Source organism: Artibeus jamaicensis, unplaced genomic scaffold (genome assembly GCF_021234435.1).
Source record: "Artibeus jamaicensis isolate MK-2021 breed Jamaican fruit bat unplaced genomic scaffold, CSHL_Jam_final contig_519, whole genome shotgun sequence".
NCBI classification, from domain to species: domain Eukaryota; kingdom Metazoa; phylum Chordata; class Mammalia; order Chiroptera; family Phyllostomidae; genus Artibeus; species Artibeus jamaicensis.
In genome coordinates, this window is record NW_026521871.1 from 34762621 (window position 1) to 34790110 (window position 27490).

General features: G+C 37.5%; 1 protein-coding gene across 1 annotated transcript in view; it reads left to right on the plus strand.

Annotated features, from left to right (window-relative positions):
- The window catches only part of KCNH8 (potassium voltage-gated channel subfamily H member 8), a 273152-nt gene that overhangs the window by 192919 nt on the left and 52743 nt on the right, over positions 1-27490 (plus strand). The window contains exons 8-9 of the mRNA XM_037144062.2: positions 16289-16486; positions 26758-26957. Of these exons, the coding sequence (XP_036999957.2) occupies positions 16289-16486; positions 26758-26957 (398 nt within the window). The remainder of the gene's footprint in view (positions 1-16288; positions 16487-26757; positions 26958-27490) is intronic.

Consider the following 27490-nt stretch of genomic DNA (forward strand, 5'->3'; position numbering starts at 1 on the left):
AGTCCCTCTTCTTAAAACTGGTGGATTTGGCCTTATCTGGTGTGGCTCAGTTGGTCGGAGTGTCGTCTTGTAGACCGTGGGTGCGATTCCCACTCTGAGCACATACTCAGGTTGCAGGTCCAGTCCCCTGTTGGGGCACATATGAGAGGGCAACCAACCAATCGATGTTTCTCTTGAATCAGTGTTTCTCTCTCTCTGCTGTTTCCTCTCCCTCTCTCTCTTCTCTAAAAGCAATGAAAAAATGCCCTCAGGTGAGTATTAAAAAATAAATAAATAAACAAACTAAAACTGGTGGACTTGTATCCTGGTATATCTGTCCATGCCCCTGCCATCTACACCAAAATTAAACAGACTGGCAGAAACTGAATACCAGAAAATTCATTCTGTTGAAATATTAAATACAGATGTAAAAGTCAGTGTGGCTTTTGAACTCTATATCCATTTCCCCTTACAAAGATATGGAAAAGTAACCTTGAGCTTCACAGCTCCCTGTGAACCTGTATTCAGTCTCACAGGATAAGATGCTTCATGACAGTTTTTAAGAACGTGAGTTCTAGGTTCAGACTTCAAAGTTGGCCTCCTCCACTTTGCATCTGTCAGTTGACGTGTATGACTTACCTGTCTAAGGTACTATTTCCTTATCTGCAAAATGGAGATAGGGTTAGGCACTGCATCGGGTTGTTAGGAGAATTAAATGATACAAATGCTCTGTGCACATCAGCTGCTGCCGCCGCCACTGCTTCTGTTGTCTTAGCTATCATCATTATTGTCGTTGTTGACAAGCAGATTCCATTAAATCATTACTGCAGCAATTGGTTTTGTTCCCGAGTGGGTATGTTTTTTCTCTTTTTTCACAGTATTGAAGTCAGTGCCCAAACTGTCCTGATTGCAAACCTGCTGCTGATGGTCAGGGATTACAGATTTATTTTTAGCTACCTTTCTATCGTAGTTTAAAATGGAATTCTGTCAACATTGGCTTTTTTGAATGTGATGCATGAAAGGAGGCCGGTATTTCTAATTTTATCATCTGCCCATAACATCATGTTTTAGTACTAGCTAATTTCATTCATTTCAAAAATGTACTGGCTTAGGTTCACAGGTTGCAAGGCTATTCTGTGGCTGAAATGGTGTGTTTTGGAATGTGCAGTGACTCTAATTCACTCTGGAGTAACCTATAAAATGATTTCAAAGAGAGGCAATTAGCACATGATTTATATTAAGCATATGTCATAAGTAAGGATACATGATTCCTATCTCCATAACAGTGCTTTGTATGTTTCATACAAAAACATTTGTTCATAACAATGCAAATATATTTTCAGAAACCCAAAAATAATATCATGGTATAATGAGATTCTGAAGCATTAGATATTCTTAAATGAATAATTCAGTGTTGTGCTGTTGACGACTGAGCCAATGTAAGTCTGTGATTTCTCACAGGCTTGGTGAATGGCCAAGGCAGGTGACATCATGGCAGCCATTATTTACAATGTATGGCCATAGTGAGTGTGTGTTGTGAGAGATAGTGAGAGAGACAAATAACGATTCATTGCCACTGCCAAATTTTAGAATCTGGTATTCATTCAAATTAGTCAATCGAACACTTTTTATTCTTTAGAAGGTAAGGATTCCATCTTTGGGCACAAGCTTAATGGAATTATTTTAGTAAAATTTTTTATTTTCTATGAGTCAATAACTATATTCAGAGATATCGGTCTATTAAACCAAACACAATTGCTTTTGATGAGTAGAAGATGTGTTGATTCTACTATTTTGAATCCCTGTCACTTTGACAAACCCCAAGGATGAGTTGTCCTCTCTCTCTTGCCCCTTAAAGACATTTCCATCGTATGTTGAGTAAAACGAGCACTCTCATTGGAATGAAGGCAACATTTCTGAGTTCTCCTATAAAGGGTGCTTGTTAAGGCTTCATCATCTTAATTTAATTTTTTTGGATCAAATACCCGAATAACAGGTTTTAACCATTTTTTTATATTTGCTTTTAAAATTTTATTGGAATTATTTTTATCAAGACAAGTTCTTTTCTACATAACTATTACACCAAAGATTTAATCCATCAATCACTGATAATCCCACATCAGAAAGGATGTTTTCTTAATTTAAGATTTTGATAACTAATTTTTCATGATTTATTCTTCCATCATTTTTGATCAGTGACAAAGTTTGCTTTGGGTGATTTTAGGTGTTGTGAATTTTACTTTGCATTGACTATTTCTGGGTCTGATTTTCCCTCAATCAATGTTCCCTGGTTTCAGTGTTTCTAAAGAAACACTTATTTTTCAATCAGATTGTTTTGTTTTGGGAATTAACCAATTTTAACGTGCTCTGTTTTAAACATTGTCAGTTGTATTTGTCTCATATCTACTGATCATGTTTATTAATTGAACAAAATAATAAAAATATGTCTTTATTTCTTTGAACACAAAGCAGACAACATGAGATTAAACAAACGATGGTGCCCAGATGGAGGCAGGGGTCAAATGGCATTGAGTCCCAACAGTGGGTCGAAATGTCCTTCTTGGAATTTGAGACACCTCCGTAATCACTCCTGAGACATGATTTTGCTGAGTGTAGTGAAACCTTTCGGTCAGGGGTGTCAAACTCATTTTTACTGGGAACCACATCAGCCTGGAGGCTGCCTTCAGAGGGCTGAAATAATTTTAGGACTGTGTAAATGTAACTACTTCTTAACTGTTAAGGAGTTGAAATTGCATTTGGCCCTTTGAAGGCAACCACAAGGCTGATGTGGCCTCAGTGAAAATGAGTTTGACACCCCTAATGTAGGTATTCAATATATTTCATCCTCTGTCTCCATGTATGGGTCAGTTTATTCTAATGCCCCAAACTCCCCACTGAGATATGTCCATTTTTAGTTTATATACATGTTGTATGATGAGAATTAATTGTTGACTTAATCTTCTAATTTAGAAAGCTATCTTATTTTTCAGTAATACAGTTATTTGTGAAAAGTGGTGGAAGATTACGGAAAAGGTGAAAAGGAGCCAGCATTTACTTGGGGCACCAAGACAGATAGTTTACACAATTATCTTTGTGGTATTGTGTAATAAACAAAGAGGTATTTTTAGTTCTAAAAGTTGGAACTTAAAAGATTAGCTTACCTGAAGTCAATTTGTTGAGTAGTGACAGGGCCGCAGTTCGAGACATTCTGCAGACCAAAAGCCTGTCTTGTACATATGGCCGGAGTATCTATCTATTCTGTGGTCTTTATGACTTAGAAAGATGTGCTTTATCACCTAGCAAATATGTATTGAGTGCGTATGAGTTGTCACACCCTTAGCTAGACTTGGGAATCAAGTGTACAAAGACACCACAATCCCTACTCTCATGAAGCAGCCTCTCCTGAGGGAGCTGCAGACAGGTAATCAGATGAGATTAAAGTGCAGTAAGGCCTTCAGTGGGGGCTGGGGGGAGCTAAGGGCTAAGGTATTGACCGGTGTAAGCACAGAAATGAAAAACTGAGTACATAGACGTAGACAAGTGCCAGGGAGTAAAAATATACTCTAAAGAAAATCACTGAAGGTGAGAGAATTTTGCAATATCCTGAAAGATTCTTAAAAATATTTATGTTGCATCAACATGATGATGATGATCTATAATGGTTAAAAATTATTATCCAGATACCAGTGTAAGAGATTAATGCAAGCAACCTACAATCATCAGTATGAACCTCTCTGAGACTGAGAAGTATCTTTCATGCTCCGACATCTATTGGGTGTTGTCGTCTGACTGAATGGGCTTAAGGACACCAAGAGGTTTCTCAAGCCTTAGTACTTTTTGCCTTATTATTCATTTCAAAGTTATTTCTAAAATTTTTAAATGTACATTGAATATTCTCATAATAAATTTGAAAGGACTCCCTTGACTAGGAAGAATGATATTAAATCCACTCTTATTTTATTTATGATTTTCCTGTTGTACACACACACACACACACACAGAGGAGGAGAATGATTTGACTATTTTTCTTGTTAATTTATTCAAAGGTTCTCACTAGGAAGTTAGCTATTGTATCAAATATCAGTCCTTGATGTAGCAGCTTAAACCTGACTTTTATTGCGGTTATTGTTTTTTAATACCTTCAAAAAAGAGAAAAAATATATTGAGTTGGGAAACTTATAGGTTACACATACTTTATACATGACTTCCTGTCCCATACCCTCCACTTCAGCCAAACGATATGAACTTCTTTTCTCAGTATATGCATTATACATTCAGCCCAGTTTCTTTATTCCTGTGCTATCAGCTTCCCCAAGTGCACTTCTCTGCCATCTCTGTTAGTCCAAATTCTACTCATTGTCTACAGTGTGATTTGAATACTTCTGTCCGCCTTTAACCCTTTCTGACTGTTCCCGCAAGGACCACCTAGTTTGATGAACCTTATGCTTGCTGTATGTGTTACCCCAATAGACAACACTCTAGTGAAGACCCATCTCCCTCATTTAATATCCCTCACAGCATCTCAAACATTATGCATGGTTACTAAATATTGGTGAAGTGAATAAATTAGTTCATTAACTAATTAGGGGCCATATAGAATACTAGACAGGTAGAAGCAATGAAGATAATATTGTAGTCTCTTGGCTGAAGAAAACCTTTTTTTTTTAAGAGCAGCAGAAAGTAAAGCAAAGGGAAGTACCTGATTGTACATTTGGGTGGAAACTGGATGTGAGAACTGATCATTCAGGAACCAAGTCTTGTTGTGAAGGGGCAACTGCTAAAAAAAAATGTAGCTGTGTTCAATTCTGAGACAAAAACATCAAAAAAGACTCTGATACTCTGCAAGATGTACATTAATGGAAAACCAAGAAGCAGGAAGTGGTGTCAAATGACCCTGAAAAAGTCAACCTCATAGCATGAGTGGAGTTGGAGCTGACATGTTAACGACTGTATTTATAATCATTGGAAATACTGTTGTTTCACGGAGGAAGAGAGTAGAAATGGGATAAGAGGGTAGAGAACCAGGGAAGGCAGATGGAGCTTAACACCAGACTTAGAGAGAAATTCATGCCTGTGTCAACAGGTAAATATTTGTTCCTGCAAGGACCTGGGCTCCCGGGGGCCCTGGGTGCCTAGTTCCTTCCTTAGAGGCCCCACCACTGTCTGGTCGTGCTATTCCTGCTTCCGTCCACTTTCCCCCAGGATGTTCTGATGTTCATGGCCTTCCCTGTTCCCATTACTATATGCCTCTTGACACCTCTGCTTTGTGTCCAAAGTTGCACAGCTTTCTCTCTGAATAACACCTACCAAAGCTGCCCCATGGAATTTGAAACATGTTTCCCAGGCATTGGACTAAAATGTTTTCAGAGGATATTATCCGATAAAAGCATAAACATATTTTTTTTCCAAATTGCTAGGGCAAGACTTAGGCAAATGTGTAAATAAACCATATACTGTACTTTGAATGCAATGTGAGTTAAACCAGCTTTTGTGTGCCTGGCTGGAGACTAAACCATTTTTGCCTTCTTTCCATTGATTAAAATCCATTAAAAGGGCAATAAGGTTACTAAAGAATAGATTTGTCAACAGAGAATTGGTGTCTGCAGGTGAAATTAAAAGTCAAATGTCAATAAATAGAATGATTAAAGCACAATTCAAAGTGCTTACTTTGTTAATATTTTTAAGGTCCAAAAAATTATATAGAAAAATGGATTCTTGTAAGAAAAACAACAGCTGTGTATTTCTCCACACCATAGGCCTGACCTATATAATGTCTTTTGCAAAGTCCACGAGAGGGTCACCAAAGAGCTCTATTCTTGGGAAATGTGTAGAGAACTTTATGAGAGTTCAGTCTGTGGTTCCAGAAAGCTCTTACATTACCCAACCTTTTGCATGCACAGGCCATTAACACATCAATTCCCACCAAATACCTTTGCAATAATAGCTAGGGCTTCTAGTGGAGGTGGTAGGTGGTGGTGAAGAGCATTAAAGAAGTTTTCATGCTCCAAAAAGAAAATAACACCAGGTCTCCAGACAAAGCGTCCTAGATGATGGTGACTATGAGCAGAAAAAAAATATGGGAAATTTCTATTTTCAGGTAGAAAGAAAGAGTAAATACAGATAAATCCACTGGGCAGCCTTTTCTATGAAAGAGACGAATCCAGTAAGGAGTGCAGTAATACCAAAACCTTGACTGACAGGAAGGATGAAAAAGTAGCATGGCATATTAAAACATGGAAAGACTTAAACTCAGGCAAACCCAGGTTTAAAAGCTGGTATTTTTTTCTTAGTAGATGTCTGCTCTCTGTTCTGTTTTGCTTTAACCTAAATAGTAATATTTTAATATCAACATTTCAGATTATAATATTTAGCTCTTAGCATTATAAGACATTAAATTATATAATATAAGATTAAATTCAATAATATATAAAGTAATCAACACATTAGGTGGATCAACGTGTGGTAGCTAACCACCAAATAGAATATTACAACGCATTATTTTTTATCATAATGAGTCAAGGAATAGCAAAGCAAATTGACGACAGAAAATATTCTGAGCTTATGTCCCATTCTTTTCATGTCTTCAGTGCCTCATAATGGGAAGTGGCACTTGTAAGTAGGAATGGTGTTAGGTCCTTGAATTCCAAGAATGATGTGATTGTGTACATTATTTCTACAGTGTTCATTATTTTCTACTAACGAAAATGAGACATTGGGTAAATATTTCGTACAGATTTTCAGCAATGAAGGATTTCAAAAATCTTCATTATTTCCAGTAAACAGAAAACCTTCATGCCTTTCAAACAACAGCAGTGACAATGATCATAGGTTTTTGTCTAGGGCTTGCTGTGTTTCATTCCGCATTCTGCTACGCACTTTACGAGAACTGTGTCACCCTCACGACAGCCTAGGAGGTGAGTTACTGTCATGCTCTCACTTAGTAACTTGCCCAACATCACACAGATATGAAGTAGCACTTTCATAGGCTACATTGTTTGCCTTCTGAGTTTGTCCGGATTTACTGCATTGCCTGAGTTGACATATTTCTCTGTTGTCGTGTTTCTCTTATGCACTCTTCCTATGCTTCTCGTTCCTCTGTTGGCTGTCTCTGCACTCTACCTACTTCTCACTTTAAAAAATTTAGGTCTCTCTCTGAAGACCCCCATTGCTGTGTTTCCCTTGAATCCAATCACTCAGCCACCCGCTGGCTAAAAACTTATTTTGGAATGTTCATGTAAACTCCCACTACTTATTGTATTTCACACCCTACTGAGCCATCAAACAAAGTTAGTTATATGTTTTTAGATGCATTGCTAGACATGAGTCAGAATCAGCTCTTCTGAAGGAGAACAAAAGCTGATACCTCAACATTGGTGTTGCATTTCGAGACTTGGGCATTTCCTAAAAATTCAAAGAAAATACCTTTAAAGCAGTTTCAATACCAAGTGAAGGTAAATAAATTCCAAAGGACTTTTTAATGGTGTATTTCAGTACAACCTTCCAGCACATTATGTGGTCTAATGTATTTTAGAGTTACATTTATAATTGAGATGTTAGAAAATGTATCTCCTTTAACATATTTGGAGACATGTACGTGGAACTTTAATTTGAAGTTCTGCAAACTGGAGAAACTTGAGATTTCCTTTTTAATGGATGTCAAATCCCTGTCCTCACTGAAATGATTTCTAGGCAACTACTAAAGCAGCTGAGAAATGGTTTGTAAATCTGGGACCTGTCAATTCATTTTCCTTACCTAGGTTTGCATCAACTTCCAACCTTCAAGAGGGAAAAAAGAGGACAAAAAGGAGATAGGGTACAGATAATGAAACTAAACTAAAGCATACCAATAAAATAAAATGATTTGGCAGGAATAATTATTTTTATACCAAGTTATCTTTGAGAAACAGGTTTTTTGTTTTGATGTAGATACAAGTGATGAGTGTTTTGGGTTAAAACTTTCTTACTCAGGGACAAGTTGTTTTTTTAATTGGTACTCCAAGTGCATGGGTGAATGTATGTCCCATAAACTCATTAAAGCCACCAGAGACAACAGCACAATTATTCAGGACAAAGTGTCTATGTTGAGGCACAGATCTGAAAGCACAGTGAATTGTATAAGCATTTTATATAGGAAGGTTAGATGCAAATAGCTCATAGTTTATGTTCTGCTAATGTAGCCATGAGCTTAATCTTTGTTAGAATTTTCTCTATTTTTAGCTAAGATTTGAGAGGCATTTGAAAGTTCCCTCAATGGCTGAGAACAGATGGCCTGTTCTGCCTTTTCTTAAGATTAATCAGAAAATTCTGTGGTAGCTGTTTAACTCTGGTTTGGGGTTGTTTCACATTTCTCATTCTTTCTAGTGTATTTTTGTTTTGTTTTTTTGGTATGTATGACGATGGCCTATTTTGGCCATTTGCAATAGTGTATAATCTTTCAATTAAGTATTGCACTTAAGTGAAATGCTATACATTAGTAATCAATATTCAGAAAGTTTCTATTATATAAACTTCAAATTTAAACAGATTTTAGAGAACTGGTAAAGTCTGGACTGGTTTTAGCACAGTCACTACTTTTTCTTTCTGGACAGTACTAATAGCACATAATATTTCTTGCTCTGAAAAATTGGTCCTCAGTGGAAATAGAGCAGAAGTGATATGTGCATCTAAATGTGAAAACCCTCCATTTGAAGGAGCCTTCCTCCAAATATCCATCAATATTTTCTGGGGGATCATCACTCAAATAATTAAAAACAAATAAAAGATGAATTCACAGAATCGGGTTATTATACAAACATTTTGCTTTTAAAAACCCAGCCATTTGTGAAGGAACATTACAGAATTTTATCTCATAAAACTTTAGATCTGAAAAAGAACCTAGAGATTACTCAGTCCAATCAAGTCACATTCAAGTTTGAAAAATGGAAGACCAAAAAGGCTACTTGATGCATAAAGGATCTACATCTACTTAATGTTAGTGGCAAGACCAGCACTAGGACCCTCATCTTCTACTGAAAGGCCCATCACTACCAGCTCAGGATTATGTAATTATTTGGCTTCAGACTTTTACCTCAACAGTGGGTTATACCATTTCAGAAATGAAAGATACCTCCTGCTTTAGGAGAATCTAAGTGTGGGATTAGTGGGAAGTCTAAGTAATGAAGTTTCTGTTCAAACTGGGTCCTCGAACTTACTGATGCCTCCTCCTCAGTGCAATCAACACGCTGGTATCAAGTACCACTACCACCTCGTGCCCATCTGGTCTTATCCACGGTCACATCCCGTAACATGAAAACAGGGTAGAGGATTGAGAGTATGTTTTGGAATCAAAGACTCTGAACTTCCCCTTTTCTCTGTTTCTTAAATTAAAACACAGAAAGTTCATAGTTTAGTTAGCAGTAATATGCTAGTGTTAATTTCATAGTTTTGACAAAGGTTAAGATATTGACATTGGGGACAGCTGAGTAAAGGATAGGTAGGGGTTCCCTGTACTCTTTGCAACTTTTGTATTAACCTAAAAGTACCTCAAAATAATGTTTGTTTAAACCAAAAAGAGAAGCTATAGTGGCAGGCACCAGGTGAACCTTAAAGAATGGAGATAAGTGTGTTACGTATCAATGTTGTAGCATGTAGATATTTTAAAGGCCAGTAGAGATTAAATGTCAAGCTCTTTGTGGTGTTTTGTTCAGGGTTATCAGCTCTTTTTGAGACAGGCTGTCTCCCCTTCCCTGTGTCCTTGCCACACTGTTCCTTAAAGATACTTACTCTAACCAACACTTCAGTGGCATCTTGCTTATAAAGGCATTCACTTACACTGCAGCACCAATGATCTTGGTCTGTTAAACTAGCATGTGAAGCACTATGATATAATTAATGGTCAAGAACTTGATCTCTAACAGCACACAGATCTGGATCACAATCCTGACACTGCTGCTTTGAACAATAAATACAACACCTCACAAATGCTTTGGGTCTAATTGCTACACTGTCACCAACCACCTGCCACACACACACATAAGCACATGCGCACACTCAGACTGCTGACACCTATCTTACTGTCTCTCAATTATTTCTGTAACTGAGCAGTCAACACTTCACCCCTGGCTAGGAAGGCTGAAGAGACCAGAGAAGTTCTCACATTGTACCCCACCCACAACAATCATTGTTTCCCATTGCTTGGCCTCTCCCAGCCAGCCACCCCTCTGCCTTATGACTCCCCAAAATCACAGTGTTCTCCTATGCCTTACCTTAATGCAGTCCAAGGGGATTAAGTAGTTCTTCAAGATTATGGAAGGAGAGGAAGCATATGTCAACTATGGTATTTTCTATACTTGGAAATTTCATTAGAAACATCTTAATCATTGTTGAAGTAATATTCACATTCTAAATAACTTGTTATCCCATGTCCACATTGTGGAATATGTTTGAATAATTCTTCTGTTTTCTGTGATACGGTTTGTGCTTTGGAGACACATTCTCTCACCCTAAGCCAAAGTGGGCACTGGAAAAGCAAACTTACTAATAATGGTTTCAATAAGCACAATTAAAATTAGCATTTTAAATTATTTCCTCTTTATAAGCAGGGTAGTATAATATAACAGATCATGAGTGTTTAAGTTAGAGAGTTATGGATCGTGGAGTTGCCTCTCAGTTCTAACTGTTTCTAAAAGAAGAGAGAATTTCTCAACTTCTCTGTGGGATTCCATCAGTTAAACCAAAACAAAATAAAAAATTCCAGAGTTACTGAGGAAGTTGGATGAAAATAATGTTATATGAAAGCCTAGCAAAATACTTGGCATTTCCTATGTTTTGGCTGCTGTCACAAATGTTGTTGGTACTTTACCAAATCCCCTCAATCTGTATGATCCCCATTTCTAAGATCTGTGTCTAGGCCTGAGGCATTGTCCCAAGCTGTGGAAGGCTCTTCTGCTAATGAGTAGGAATGGCACTGGTGCAAAATTAATGCTTCCTAGGAGAAGTAAGCAATCAGTGATGACTGGTAGTTTGTGCATAAATTCCCCCGCTCCCACAGGGTATGTGTTCTTTGCTGAGCCCAGAGGTTCCCAATGGCTTTAAGTTCCAATTGCCTCTACTGGTAACTTGACTACACATACTCCACAGGCTGTCTCCCCTTCCCTGTGTCCTTGCCACACTGTTCCTTAAAGATACTTACTCTAACCAACACTTCAGTGGCATCTTGCTTATAAAGGCATTCACTTACACTGCAGCACCAATGATCTTGGTCTGTTAAACTAGCATGTGAAGCACTATGATATAATTAATGGTCAAGAACTTGGTCTCTAACAGCATGCAGATCTGGATCACAATCCCGGCACTGCTGCTTTGAACAGGTTATTTAATCTCTCTAAACCTTAGTTTTCTCATCTTTAAGATGTGGATAATAATTTCTAAATTGTTGTAATGATTAATGAAATAATGAATTAAAATATGGATGATAATTGAGCCTATTCTGTAGGGTTAGTGCACATAAATGAGGTAGAAGAGGTACCATCCTGGCAGTATGTCTGGAACACAGGAAGAACTCAGGGAAATGCCAACTGCATGCCAGCCTAATAACAAGAAAATCCTAACGTGGACTCTATTCTTGCTTCCAGCTAAACCCTGTTACAACAGGGGTCATCCATACCAAATTAAGTAAAACGCCATTTAGAATTATAGATGTGATTATGCACGTGCCAATCCAGTCTTTTCTCTATTCATACAAACACAACTTTACACACACATATAAATCTGATTTAAGAAGCTTGTATTTTACTGAATGGTTTGTTATATTACTGAAGCATCTTTTATGACCAAAGAGATTCACCATGAGCTTTTCTTAAATAACGGGCTTCTATTCCTCTCATTAAATCTAATATACTTGACATTTACCAACTGCTAATATAAACTAAAACTTTCAGGGGCATATCTGTTGTATAAAGCAGGTCATACCTGGGGGAACCGTGCACACGTATGCACAGTAAAAGTAAGTATATTATTGTAGGAAACCTAATGAGTAAAATAATGAGAAACTCCCATTTGGTGTTAAAAATTATGTAAAGTATGTAATTAAACACAATACTGAGCCCAAGATAAGTGTGCAATGGATCGAATTATCATGCTAAATTATAGGCCTTCCTGGGCATGATCATTAAGAGTCATTCTGTCTTTGAAATTGATATTTATTTCACAAATCTATTCTATTTTATTCATCTAGCCTATTTTTGTAATGACAGGCTTATTTTATAGCTTTTGTTATTTACAGCTAGCAGTGTATTTGGTATATTTAGATTCTGCTTTATGTTGGGTGTGCCTTTTCCTTCAAAATGTACTTTAGGGGAAAAAAACTGAGCAGAAGCAGACAGTGTTCTAGGACATCCCTTCATTTACGAACGAGTTTCTCGGGCATAAAAAAAGATTGGTTTCCAAATTGGTTAAATTGCTTCTTTTGTACAGTACAGCGACATGGTGTCTCGTGACAGTGGGACATGTGTTCTCGTTTCAGATGAGCTGTCTGTGAAAAAGTTTTATTTAGCCCACAGAGTCAATCCCCGGATTTGTGGGTGTTACCTCCTTTCCCTGTTACCAGATTTTTTAATCATCATTATTGCTTCTGCTCCATCAGTTATAACACAGTTTAGTAGCAGTGCTTCCTAAAAAACAAGATGTTTCTGAAAATAGAACAGTTGGCTAGACAGAAAAGAATCATCAAACAAAAGCAGGTCTGCCGTTCATCTGCGTTTTACTCCCTGAATCACTTCTGAGACATTTCGCACATATGTAAGTGAACAAGGATTGAATGAGAATATTATCTCTGTGCCCTTACATGAAATTTTATCCTATTTTATCAAGGAAATTAAATTATATAAAAACCGATTTGGTTCAAATTTTTTTTCAGTGTTTCACTTTTGTTCCAATTAAGGACTTTAACCAAATGCACTGGTCATGATTGCTTTTATTTTTTAAATAAGAAAAGTTTGGGTTCCATAAGTCAGAATACTTCAATTCAAGATCAGCAGATGGGTCCAGTTGTTAATTCATGATCTAATTCTATAGTTAATCAGCTGAGAGGAAGCAGTGACTTTATAATGTTTTCTTTTTTCCATTTATGCATCAACTAAAACAAAAATTAGATCATGCAATATTTACTCTCTGGGCAAAATAACATTTTTCAGCTGCTCAGACATCCCACTGATTGGCAGAAATGACCAATATGGGACAAAGGGAAAAGTCCTAATCACTTCTTTGTCAAGCGGAAATGATAAGATACCTTTTCAGAGCACAACTTAGAAGACACACGAGAAAGAGCCACAGCTCAGACACTCAGCATCCTATGGGTATTCACACCTGTCAGCATGTAGGTCAAATGTGTGTAAGAGCACTGTTCTGCAGAAATCCCCATCCTGAGTATAACGATGTATTTCCATGTCATCTCTGCTTCTTGATTTTACTGTGGAAAAATGTCTTAACTCTCTTCCCATAGTGCATATATATACACGATTAATATTTTAATATGCACAGTTGGTCTGTTTTAGTGATATCTCTTTAACTAATCTTAGAGAAGTTATCTTTACTTCTAAATCTTTTCCATAGAAGACGCAACCAAGTTACCAATCATATGTTATCACTGCCTCCATCCCCTCACTTCAAATTCAGAGCAGAGCTCCCTTCTCTGGGTCTTCAGACCAAACATTTATGAAAGGACTGCCAGAGGCCCTAAATTGTGTACCAAATCACACGTATGTTCCCACATGTACTTTGTTCTAAGTAAAGGACCATATTTCCTTCAGACTTACAAATGGGTGTAATACTCCTCAAATTTTAAGAACTACTATCACCTGGGTTTGGCCCTCTCGTTTCTATTAGTGAGAAACGCTGATTTGTATCACATGAGGTTCTTCTGTGCACATTTAGTCACCTTCTTTTTCCATCATAATTCACTGCTGGTCTCGTGTTTTCTCTTACCTTTCTCTGTTCCAATTTAAGTAACAGAAGAGAGGGAGAAAAGAGATGTCATGCACTAACCCTCCGCCAGTAACAGTGGTTGGCTGTTCCTTCATGTGATATCTCATTGAATCCCTCTGCAACCCTACCAGTTGAATAGTAGCTTCTGTTTTTACAAATGAGAACAGTGGAGCTAAATAAAGTTGGTTTTACAAATGAGAAAAGTGAAGCTGCGAGAAGTTGGTCATTCCTACTTTCTATAAATGGAGAGTCCAGATTTAAATCTGTGTTCCAATCTAGAGTTGATTCCTTTGTAAAACTTTTGCAGACAGTATAACTGACATCATCTTTTATAATGTGTAACTTAACATTTTATAATTTTTCTCTAGCATCCAAAAATAGTCATTGTACTTTGTGAATAAATGAGTGCAAGCATACAAAGGCACATGTGTTGTTATATTGCACCAACACTCTCCCATTATCTCATACTGTCACAAAGGCCAAGAGTCATTTATCCATTCATTAATTCACTCATTTTTTAAAAATAATATGTATTAAGTTCTACTATTGAAGAACCAATGGGTATTTTTGCTGAGTTCTGGAATATCAATTCTAAACGCTCTCTTCATGCTGGAGTCTGCTGGGGGACTTAAAAAACATACACCCATACCTGAACTTGGCACTGGAAATCTTGACTTAGTTCATGGAAGTGGCACCGGGGCAATGTATTTCTTAAAAGCTTTTCTAGCTAACAGCCAACATCGAGAACGATTGTTCTAGAGCAGTAGTTTCCAAGTGTGGTCCCCTAAATCGGCAGCATCAGTAGCATATGGGAACCTATTACAAAGGCGAATTCTCAGCCCATTTTCCCAGACTCCCTCTGTACTGTTTGAGAAACTCCAGGAACAGGACCTGGCTAGCTAGCTCTGCTCAACAAGCCCTCTAGAAGTTTCTGAGGCAATGTAAAGTCTGAGAAACACTTCTCTAGGGACACAGGATGAATAAAGCACAGTACTTGCTACTAAGCATTTCTCCTTGGCCTCAAGGAATTCCCAGGGTTTCAAATTTGCATTTTAATTACCTAGTATGGTTCCATTATTCTATACCTTTTGTTCATAATGATAGCATTATTACTGCTTAAAAAGTGTAATGATTTTTTCATCTTTCTTGAGCGGTCATTAAATGAAGTGTTTATAAGAAAGTAGTGGTCACTACTTAACTAAAGTTTTATGAACTCTGTAGGTTGAGCTGAATTGTCACCGTGTTTTGTTTTGTTTATTATTGTTCAATTACAGTTGTTCCCATTCCCCTCATTCCTCTCCCCTGCCCTACCCACCCCCCACCTTCCACATTCAGTCCTCCTGAACCCCCTCGTCTTTGTCCATGGGTCCTTTATACATGTTCCTTGAGTTGACCCTTCCCCTTCTTTCACCATGTTTTATGACACGGAGACATAGAGAGAGAGGATGAGTGAGGGTATTGCCTTAAAATATAAAATCTTAAAAGGCAATAATTCTAAGAAAGGATTTAAAAGTGGTCTTTGTGTTGCATTCCCATTCTATTATCATTAATATTATACTTACTGCTTCCCATCTTTTTAATATTGCTTTTCTACAGATTTGTGACAGTATGATTGACATGCAATAAACCGCACATATTTAAATCATTCAATTTGACAGGTTTTGACACATATATACACCAGTATCATAAAACATAGGCAGGGAGGGGCATCCAATACTCCGATAGGGACCTCTTGCTTGTGCAGTTTTCCCTCTCTACCCTCAAATTGTAGAATGAGATTGCAGAAAAGGCTTCCTTAGGAAGGTACAGGGAGCTAAGACTTATAAGACAGCTAGATATCAGCCCAAGTGAACAAAGTGGGGAAAGGTTGTACAGAATAGAATTACAGCCCATCTCACCTGCCTGAAGTCTGGATCCTTGTGGTAGTTCCTATTTATCATCATGTAGTGTTTAAAAATATGTGCTTGACCCCTTCGTTCTTTAAAACTTCAACTGAAATATGAATTTGTACCACTAATGAAATATACAGCACAGTGACTGAGCGTAGCAATGCTATTTTCCATCTGCATAGGTAGTTTTTTCATTAGAGTCGCCTATTTAGCTTTGGCCACCAATCCGCTCTTGAATGCATATTTCTCTGCTGTGTGTATTATACAGAACAGTTGCATAAAAGTGATGTTTTTGCTGTTATAGCAATGACATCTAATTCCTTCCCTTTAATCTTCTTAAAACCTCTTTCTTCTAGGCAATTTGTGCATCCCCTAAACGTTTGTTATAATTAGCACGGCGTGCAAATGATGGGACTTTACCTTATGGGTTTAGATTCTCATTCTTTCTTCTACTGCAGGTTGGCTCCACGAGTTGGGAAAGAGACTGGAGTCTCCGTACTATGGCAACAATACCTTGGGGGGCCCGTCGATCCGAAGTGCCTATATTGCAGCCCTGTACTTCACCCTCAGCAGCCTCACCAGCGTTGGGTTCGGGAACGTCTCTGCTAATACCGATGCGGAAAAGATCTTCTCCATCTGCACCATGCTGATTGGCGGTAAGGAAAATTATTCTTTTATACCAGGAGAAGGAACGAGCGTCTGCCAAACTGTTGCTCTGTCCTAACACACAATAGAGATATATTGGTTTCCACTGCAGGAGTCTAAAAGCACTGTTTAAGATATCAGTGACAAACACTGTAATTTACATATAGATTAGCGATGAAAGTCTGTGGCGTCAAAGAATATTCCATTGTCTGGACAGATGAAGAAGAAACTTTTTACCTGGTGGTCGATTTCAAAAGGGCAGGTATTTTGTTTTTTCTCTGTGCTATGTGTCCTTAGTGTCTGTGAATGACATGAGTGTAAATTGCCCGTATGTGTTTGACACTCCATTTTATAGTCACAAACAGATCCATCTTATCAGATTATATTAGTACAATATAGTCAGTTAAGACTGATAGATCAGTTAGTTAAAAATACAAACAACAATGAAAAACACCATTACAATAATAATAGTTAACAACTATTCATTGCTTTTAGGCTACATTCTCTGTGCTAAATGATTCAATAACAATATTCTAAGTAATTCTTAAGGCACGCCTAAGGTTTCAGCACTATTATTATCACATTTATCAAATAGATAAGCTATTATACTATCGCCTCTGAGCTCCAAATGTGCCTTCTATAGTCTGCAAACCTCCTCCTGGCCAGCTGATTTCAGTGACTTCTGCCAGTAGGGAGTGCCATGTCAGATGGCCCCAAGTGGTTCCAGCCTTCAACCTCTTCGGGCACTCCCAGAGTCATCGGGCCTTCTCAGTGACCCCCTGCATCTGTTGTGAGTGCCCCATATCCAAAGTCAGAGCCCTGGCTCCTTGTGGCTCCTCACAGCTCTTTCTCTGGGCTTCTGCGTTCTGATAATCCCACTTCCCTCTGTTTACCCGGCTCCAAGGCCAGGCGCTCCTTCCCACCCAGATTACAGTGATGTTTCCTCTCCACTCTCTTTTTGCTCATTCACCCTTCCAGCATTAGGGAAACCAACTCTCTACAGTAGATTCCCGCTGTTGAAATATTTAGAATGATTCTGATTTCTGAACCTCCTAACTGATACAGGATTGAGTATCCACATTTTTCAGCTGACAAAACTAAAGCTTGGAGAAATAAAGTAACTTTCTCAATGCTTTACAGTCAGTAAGTCACAGAGGCAAGGTATGAACACAGGCACATACTTACCTTTGTCTTTAAATACATAAGTAGAAAATGAATGAGTTATAAGATTGCTGTCATGGGGTAGTAGGAGATGTGGATGTCTACCTCGATCAAATAAGCATTCTTCATAGACCAATGTTCTGTCAATAATTATAACCCCACAGTCATCCCTCCAAAGGCTGTTAATTTGTATCCTCTTAATGGCTTTAATCCTAGTTGTCACTTTGAGTGTTGAACCTTACAATAGGGGATGGTTCCCACCAGCTTCCTTGCATGGGCGATGTGAAATGAGTATGTGGGTCTCTAAGCCATGGGTGATCCAGTCTATGGTAAAATCAAAAAAGCATAAATCTTCAACCTTCCTTCAAGAAGCTTATAATCCAGTTTGGAAGAGAGAGGCTGAAATATGTGGAAAGAGTTTTAAGAATACCAGGCAGTAAATGCAAAGTGCCAAATCAGTTAGGAAGTTCAGAAGCAGTGAGGAACAAGGGCCAGGGATTGGAAGAATTGCTTGCGGCAGAGTTGCTGAAGTGGCATGTTGGGACTCAGCAGTTGTAACGGGCTCTTGGCTGTTGTAGAGCAGTAACGGCCTGGGGAGCAGAGAACAGGAATTCTAATTTTCTGAAGAGGTACAATGTGCCAGACCCTGTGGTGGCTGTTTTATACCCAGTCTTAAGACATATAATTGCCGTTCTTCTTCACGACCCATCTTTCAGCACAGCGCAATGACAAGCATGTGTCAAGTAAACACAGTCTCGACTTAATTAATATTTGCCCATGTTTCTTCTACTCCTGATGAAAATTTTAGGAAATGAGCAAATGCTTAAGGCTTAACCTAATTTGACATTAGAAGAATCTGTTAGATAATTGAGCTTATTCTCTATTGATCCACCCACTATCTTGCCAGTGATTCTGAAGCATAAACTGTTAAGGGATGAAGTATTCCCTGCTATTCACTGAAAGTAAAAGCTGTGCTGGTCACAGGGCCTACAGATAAGAGAAATAATTAGGTAACGTCACTTTGTCACTTGTTAAATGTTTGCAGAGCAAATTATTCTGGTGCAAAATCAGTGCTCACTGATAAGTGGCATGGCTAGTAATTATAAAATAAAATATTTAAAGAGCTTATAGAAATATCAGAGTAGGAATACATCTTTAGAATGGGCAATGCTACCACATAGAAAACTACAGAACATTAGTGAGAGAATTTACAGACTGTTTAAAATAATGGAAGGATATGCAGTGTGCTGGTTTCAAGACTCAGTATCATAAGATACCAATTGTACCAAAATCAGTCTAAAGATTCAGTGCAATCCCAGTAAAGACCCCAGGAGATGTGTGTTTGTGTGTACCTGTATGCATTTGAATAATGACAAGCTTGTCCTAAAAATTAGTAGAAACGCAGAACTAAAACTAGTCAAAAGCCATCATTAAGAAGAACAAACTTGGAAGATTTGTGTTACAGATACCAAGATGTATTATAAAGTTGCAGTAATTCGCAAAGTATGGTGTGGGCTCGGGAATGGACAAATAGGCCCATGGAACAGAAGACAGTGTAGAAATAGGCCCATGCACATATGGTCTTTACACACAACTGATGCTGCCATGCAACAGGGAAATGATGATATTCTCAATAGATGTGACTGGGTCACATCAACATTAAACTCTGAAAACTGTACATTAAAATTAATTCTAGATAAATTCAGATCTAAATGTGAAGAAGAAACCAATAAAGCTTCCAAAAGGTAAGAAAAGAGAATATTTTTATGACTGCCAATTTGACAAAGGTTTCTTAAACGTGAAACAAAAAGCCCTAAGTATAAAAGAAAGATTGCTGCATTTAACTACTGTTTACCAAAGACATTTATGAAGAGTGTAAAGAGGCAAGCCACTGGATAGGAGGAAATAGTTGCAAACAGCTGACAAAGGATGTCTTATCTCTTATCTAGCATATATAAAGAACCTTTACAAATCAACAAGAGCAGACCACCCCAAAATGCATAAAATATTTTTTAGGCACTTTAAAAATAAAATTTCTCTTTTGTAGCTATCTAGAAAAGGGTTTACAAAATTTCTTAACTGAAATTACATAAATATCTAAGGAATAGCTGGGACTGCAGAGAACATTCATCACCTCTTTGAAGGTGTTTGTCGGCAAGAAAATGTTAATCAGTTAAGGAGACTTGTGTTTTTGCTCTATAATATGATATATAGAATTTTTGTAAAAATTCAAGAGGAGTTCAGATACTTTAAATAAAACAGAGTATTTTGAAGGGAAAAATTCTAATGAGTATTTTTTAACCCATCCACACTGGAAAATTATTGAATATTTGCTGGGACAACTGAAATGGAATTATAAAATAAACATGAACCCAGCTATTATTTTCTCTGTTCTTCGATCAAAGCAGTTGATGAACTTCACAGGCAACAGTGAAAACACCCTGTTTAAAAATGAATAAAAATTTTAAAATTAGGAAAAATTGTACATACTAACTATAAAAAAATTTTAATTGAGCAGAAGGGAAAAAAATTGCCCATATCCAGCCATCGCTGTGATCAGAACATTGCTAAGGTCCTGGTATGTACATTCCTACCTTGAAAAATGCTCACACAGCATAATTGTGTCTATGCACATTTATATATTAAAAGTATAACTTTCAATAAAAGTTTTTAGAGTAAAAAAATAGAATTCTACACTGAAATAGACAGTAACCATATAAAAAGGTGTTCTATGCATTCATGAAGGACATGCAAATTAAGATCAGAATTAGATAGCATTTACATTCATTAGAATGTAACTTAAAAACACTGGCCACCCTAAATGTTGGAGAGGATGTGAAATATCCTACCTTCTCCTATACTGTAGATGAGTACAAAAGTTTTATCGGTGTCTACCAAACATACCTATCTTCTGTGATTCAACAATTTCATTTCTAAGTGTATGTCCAACAGAAATACAAATATGTGCACAAATATATTAAAAGACATACATAGATACCCACTGAAGCATTATTATAAAAATCTCAAACTGAAGATGCCCATTAATGGGGCAATAAATAAACAAATTGAGAAGTAATAATTCAATAGAGTACTATACAGTAAGGGAGTGAACTATTATATGCGCAACTATATGGATGAATCTTACAAATTCAAAGCTTGAGCAGAGTTGCCTGACACAAAAAAGCACACATTGTATGATTTTTAGAGAAAATTCAAAACTAAACAAAGCTTATTGATTGCAATACAATCCGTAACTGTGGTTATCTTTCAGAAGGGCACTGCCTAGTGGCTGTGAAGGGGACACGAGGGAGGCCCAGAGGTGCCGATAATAACATCCCATCTAGTCACCTGGGGGTTGGGGGGGGGTTACTCCTTAGGTCTGTTCACTTGGGAAAATCCCAGTGAGCTATGAGCTATGCATTTAGTATTTGTTCATTTTCTCAACATATGTCTTTGGTATTAATTTTACCTTCTACAATTATAATAGGTGAGCTAAATAACATAGCTACCAAGTGTGGGATCAGAAGGTGGGTAGCAGTGAGCTGAGTTCTCACCTTTCATGTCAGGTTGTTTTTGGTGTTGTCTAAAAATGGTAAGTCAAGCTTTGGAAGTAAAATCATTTTGCCTAAAATATTGGTGATAATCATAATAGGATTAAAATAAATAATTTTGAATGATTCCTTTTGGACAGTGGGGTGAAGGTTTGGGGTTGAAGTGTTCTTCATGAATTTTCTAAGCTATTCCTTATGATTATAAAACTTCTTAAAGAAATTATGAAACTACCAGAAGTATATTTCAGTTTTATGAATCTTGACGGCACACAAATTGTGCCAGGCACCAGGCTAGAGGATAAGGAATCAGGAATGATTAAGACATGATGCGTTCCTTCTAGGAGCTCACAGCTTAGTAATGGAAACAAATGCTGGGGCAGACAATGTTCTTTCTTTTTCCATTTTATTTTTTTCTTTTAATAGCACGCATTTTTTAAAAGACTGAAACATGCACACAAAAATAAAATTATGTGTACTCTCATCACCAAAAGATAGTCTTTTTCAGTCCTTTTGTACACATTTGCCTCTATTTTCTGAAACATTTATATCAACTACACATATCATTTTTGCCACCAAACAAAATATATTGAGAATATTTCTCCATCTCTTTAAAAGTTCTTTTGTTATGCTTATTAATGGCTGCCTAATAGTCACCTAATGAGTTAGCCCCAATGGATGGAGCCATCAACACAATCTCTGAGGTTAGATGAAGCTTCCTAGTGAGGATGACGCATCACTGAGGACGTGTCCAGTTTAAATGAGTCATCACAGCCATGAAAAGGTAGAGTGAAACCCTTAACAGTCAAGGTTTTCCTTAGCTCCACTTATCCTGCGTATGCTGTCCTGACATAATTTGATTGGGCCCGTGCAGACTATGGTGTTCACAAATTCGGCCTATTTTTAAAAGGTCTTTACACTGCCATTTAAATTTATCATTTAGGGAATTGTGCTCACTCTGTTTTCCCTGCCATCTGCTATCCATAACCCAGTGTACTTGGAGCAAGGAGTGGAAAATTCCAGGGCAATGAGTAGGTGGGAGAGAAAAGGAGGGCAGCTAAGATTACCCAGAGCCTGAGCTCTGATCTCCTTCTGCAACAGCTGAAAAGAAGTCCCTACGTAGACTCCGAAGGCACTGCAAAGTATTTGGCTGAGCAAATGAGCTACGAGGGCCATGTATCTTTTGCCAACTCCTGATCTAATCTGTAGTGTACATATTCAAAGGCTACCAGTTGTTTTATGTGGCCTTTATAGCTCTCCTCTTGCCTCCAACTCAATCAGGTTCCCTGCACTGCATTGAATTGTCATGTCTCTTTAATGTTGAAAACCAGTTCCTTAGTCTGTCCTTGGCTTCTGTGACCAGGACACTTTTGAAGATTAAAAGCTAGTTATTTTGTAGTTTATCTGATGTTTGCTCATGAATAAATCTGGTTATGCATTTCTGTCAGGATACCACAGAATTGACCTTGTATCCTTTTCAATGAGTAATATCAAGATACTTGATTTTCTCGTGATTGGTGATGTTGACTTAGACCACTTCTCCTCTAGGCTTTCACCTACTATAGTTACCTTTCTCTGATTCATAAAGAATTTATGAAAGGGGGAAAAATCAGCAATGATGTTATACCTCAGGAGAGAAATACTGCCCCAAATCCAGAGATGTGGGGAGAGGGGCGGGTGGAGAAAAAGGGAAGAAAAGGGGAAAGGGAAAAGAGAGGAAGAGAGGAGGAGAGAGAGAGCACACCAGTACACCAGGCTGTGCTATAGGAGTGAACTTCTGTTTACTTTCATCTTAGACCCCAATTATTGAGACTCCTTCAAAGACCTGATATTAAGATGAGATTTTACATAAAACTCCTACACAAAGAAAAGGAACCTCCCACAGACTCAGCAGCAGGCCTAGCATGCTACTTTAAGAATTATATACATCAAATATGCTAGCAATAAAAGAAAAATAATTTCTAAACTGACCTGGATAGAGAGGCTCTTGCGTCAAACTTTCAGAGCAGATGGAGTGATTTGGCCTGACGCGTACACACATTCCTCGCCAGTGTGAAAATGATAACTGGTGACAATGAGGCAATAATAACTTTGGAAACTGAAAAAACTATGAGACCTTGGGCTTCATTTTCTAGCTACTTAAATTAGAAGTATTTTTCTATGCTGAAACAAGACCTTGAAATTATGGGATTCAAACGTAGACTAGCACTTACCAAAAACACTTATGAATGCTACAATTAATCCAGTAATTCATTTTACTGATAGTATACAATTAAGATGCTAAATGATCTGAACATATTACTTCTCTAACTTTAAGTGCTTTACACACATTATAATTAAGCAAAGCAAAGTTAAAAATCATACACATAATTAAGGAAAGCAGTGTTAAAATAAGTAAAATAAAATTGCTCTCGGTATTCAGTTCAATCTCCATAAAAGACAATTACATATTTTTTACAGATGGCTCCAAACATTGAGCCAACGAGTGTTTTAATGGAGCCTGAAATCAGTGTTTGATTTCTTTGACTTGAAACAGAATCGCTTCTCTTCTTTTTTGAGTGTTTATCATAAATAGAAGTCTCTTCTTCCAAATAAAATATTTAAGCATCGAACCTCTTGTGCTTCCAAAACCATACAGAAGAATGAAACGCTATTTAAAATTCCCCAAGAACTGTTCAACAGTAAATTGTTAAGAAATATACCTTTTTCTTGGGACATCTTTGGCCTGTCGAAAGATTTTGAAAAATTTAAGAACATACGTTTATATACATTTGCACATAACCAGCATTTACTGAATATTTCTTGGTTTTCTTTCATCAGGAAGTTATTTCTGTCGAAAGCCACTCTTAATTATAAGAGGTTCCTGGAAAACCTTAAATATGAGTGCTTTCCCCAAACTTTACTCTGTTGAGCATGTTAAAAATTCATGATAACCCTTTTCACTCTTATTGGAAAAATTCATTTTCCAACATAAATTCATTGCCCATTGTTTTTCACCCAAATAGTAGGAACTTTAAATGCATATATATATTAACTTTATATATATTAACTTTATAATTTTTATATATTAACTTTAATTTTTATTACAGTTGACATTCAATATTGTATTAGATTCAGGTGTACAACCCAGTGGCTAGACAATTATATGACTTACAAAGTGATCACCCCAGTAAGTCCAGCACCCACCTGGTGCCATAGCTACTTATTACAGCAACATTGACTTTATTTCCTAAGCTGCACTTTATATCCCTGGGACTGTTTTTATAACTGGCAATGTGTGCTTTTTTTACCCTTCTTGCCATTTTCACCTTTTAAAACTAAAATAGCAGCCCTGGCTGGTGTAGCTCAGTGGATTGAGCGCAGGTCTGCAAACCAGAGGATTGTGGTTCAATTCCCAGTCAGGGCACATGCCTGGGTTGCAAGCCAGTTCCCTGCAGGCCAGTTCCCAGCAGGGGATGCACTAGAGGCAACCATACATCAATGTTTCTCTCCCTCTCTCCTTCCCCTCTAAAGATAAATAAATATTTTTTTAAAAAAACTAAAATAGCCCTATGAGTAACATACTATTATGCCCATTTACATAGAACAGAACCGAGTCTCTGTGGGAATTATGTTTCTCGCCAAGTTCACAATTAGAAAGTATCAAAGTCAAGCTTCAAATCTGGAGGTGTCTGACTCTGAAGTCCATATTTTCTCTGCCACATTATAATGCCTCCTGTATATTGACTCAAATTTAACTCTATTCTATAACTTTTCCAAAATATTGAGGCCTTCTGTATTATTATTGGATGACTTTATAAGTATAGTGGCCATATTTTCCATAGCAAAATGATGATATTAACCTGATAAAGAATTTCAGTTACAGTGTGAGATTAAAATTAATATGCCAGTAGTTGCTAATTTCTGATAAATATATGAAAAAGAAAAGTTGGATTGGTGCTATTCTGCAACATTCAGCAGCAGGATATAATAACACGTTGGAATAACACATTGACATGTTCACATTAATGTGCCCATTTTGATGCTAAGAAACTTTTAACATAGCTCTGTGGACATTGAGATTTGGGCACAGGGATAATTTGATTAATCCTGATAAAAACACTGCTCCATTTTTTGTTTGGGGATTTTTTTGCTTGCCTTTATTTTGTTTTGTTTTGTTTATTTGTACATTTACTGTAAACTGCTAAAACCAATTATTTTACCTAGCCCCTAACCTTTTTTGCCTCATTGCCGATTCCATCCTACAATGGGGATAAGAGCTGAAATCTGAATATCACTGGGAATTGGTCGGCTCAGAGTTGTAAACACATCATCTCCAGTTTCTCAGTCCCAGGGAGTCCAATGACTTCTTGGGCTTTCCACCAGGGTCTGCCCAAGCTGGTCCACATCCACCTAGTGATTATTTAGTGCAAAACCCTGCCACACCTCCTGGGACTTCAAGGTATCTGAGCACAGCCCACCACAGGCCATTCCTAGAAAGGGAAGCTCATCTGCTGTCTCTACTTCTTTACAGTAGGAAACCCATCCTCCATATCTATTCACCCTCAAATTCTGGGGAACAGAGTCTTCTGTCATTGCCCTCTGGGGGTGGTTTCAGGAAGAGGAAGACTCAGGGAGGCAGTGGGGATCCACTACTACCTGACTGAGAAAACACATCCAAACAGAGTCATGTATATGTGTACCATCTGGCTCTTCTCCGGGTGCCAGTGATGACTAAGAAAAATGCTCATTTAATCCATGACTTCTTTTGTTTCTCGAATGGTCTCAAATTTTCCAATATGTCCCCTAAAGTTAAAGTTTCTATGGAGCTGGGGGCGGTTGGGGGTTGCAGCCATATTCCCCTCAGCTTCAGTTTGCTCAAGGATACTCAGTTACACTTCTAACAACATTTCCAATACCTTTGGAAATATAAGTGTCATATTTAATAGCTTAAAACTAATTTTAGATGATGGCTTTGGGGAAGAGACTAATATTCCCATGAGGGCTAACTGGTTATAATAGACTTATTTTTTAAATGTATTTTTATTACAATAAAAATAACTATTAAACTACAACTTCATGGCTAATTTATACATTATTAAAGCTTTCATCATAGCTATTAAACTATATATAACTATTAAAACAATACAGACATGAATAAAGTATAAAATAAAAATTGTCAGAGCTGGAATGGCAGCTAACAGATTGTGTGGGTCAAAGAGGCCTACTTTGCATATTACTGAGTTTTTTTTAAGTATTTTTACTCTGATTAAGCCATATGGAATCCAAATGACTGGATCAGGATGTACCCTTTGACAAAGCAGCTGTGTCAAAATGCTCTAACAAAAGTGCCAAATCCCTCATTGCCAATTTCATCCTACATTGGGGATAAGGGCTGAAATCTGAGTATCACTGAGAATTGGTCGGCTCAAGGTTGTAAATACATCATCTCCCATTTTCTCAGCCCCAGGTTAACAAGGTTACATAAGCATACTCTGCTTCAATTTAGGAGCCATAGAGTTTGAATATGGGCTTAAGGGGTGAGCTCTTCCATTATATTTCTCTCCCATTACATGCCCTGTTGTTCTTTTCAGCCTTGATGCACGCCTTGGTGTTTGGAAATGTGACGGCGATCATCCAGAGGATGTACTCCAGATGGTCCCTCTATCACACGAGAACTAAGGATCTGAAGGACTTCATACGTGTCCACCACCTGCCCCAGCAGCTCAAGCAGAGGATGCTCGAATATTTCCAAACAACCTGGTCAGTCAACAATGGAATAGATTCAAACGAGGTAATGTTTATTTCTCATGTTGGCATTTTCAGGCAGAAAGCATATGTTCGAAGGTAAAAAGACCCCTGTAGGTCTCAGAGTGAAGAACACACCTACCAACTTCTTTATGTCTTTATTTTTTAAACCCTCTGGAAACTTAATTCATCTTCGTCCATTTGCTTTGGCTTGTGTTTCCACTAGGCCACTTTGGAATGACCAATGATTTATAATACCTTGCTACTTTTGGTCAATCAGGTAGAATTATTTTCATTCTTTTTAACCTGCTTTGAAAGAAACTGATTCCAATGATAGTTGAATGGTGTAAGTTTGGAAAACAGGGTGGAACAAAAGTGGCTTTGCAGTTGTTTGTATGGAAAATAATATAATAATTAAGAAATAATAATGCAAGAATAAACTCTGTTTCACATACAGCTATAAACTTACTCTTATTCCAACCTGTCTTCTTATGACCTTGACACCAGAGAGGAAAGACTGGAGGGTCCACATTCCACATATTTTGCCTTGAGCTGAGTCTTTGTGAGAAGCAAGTCACA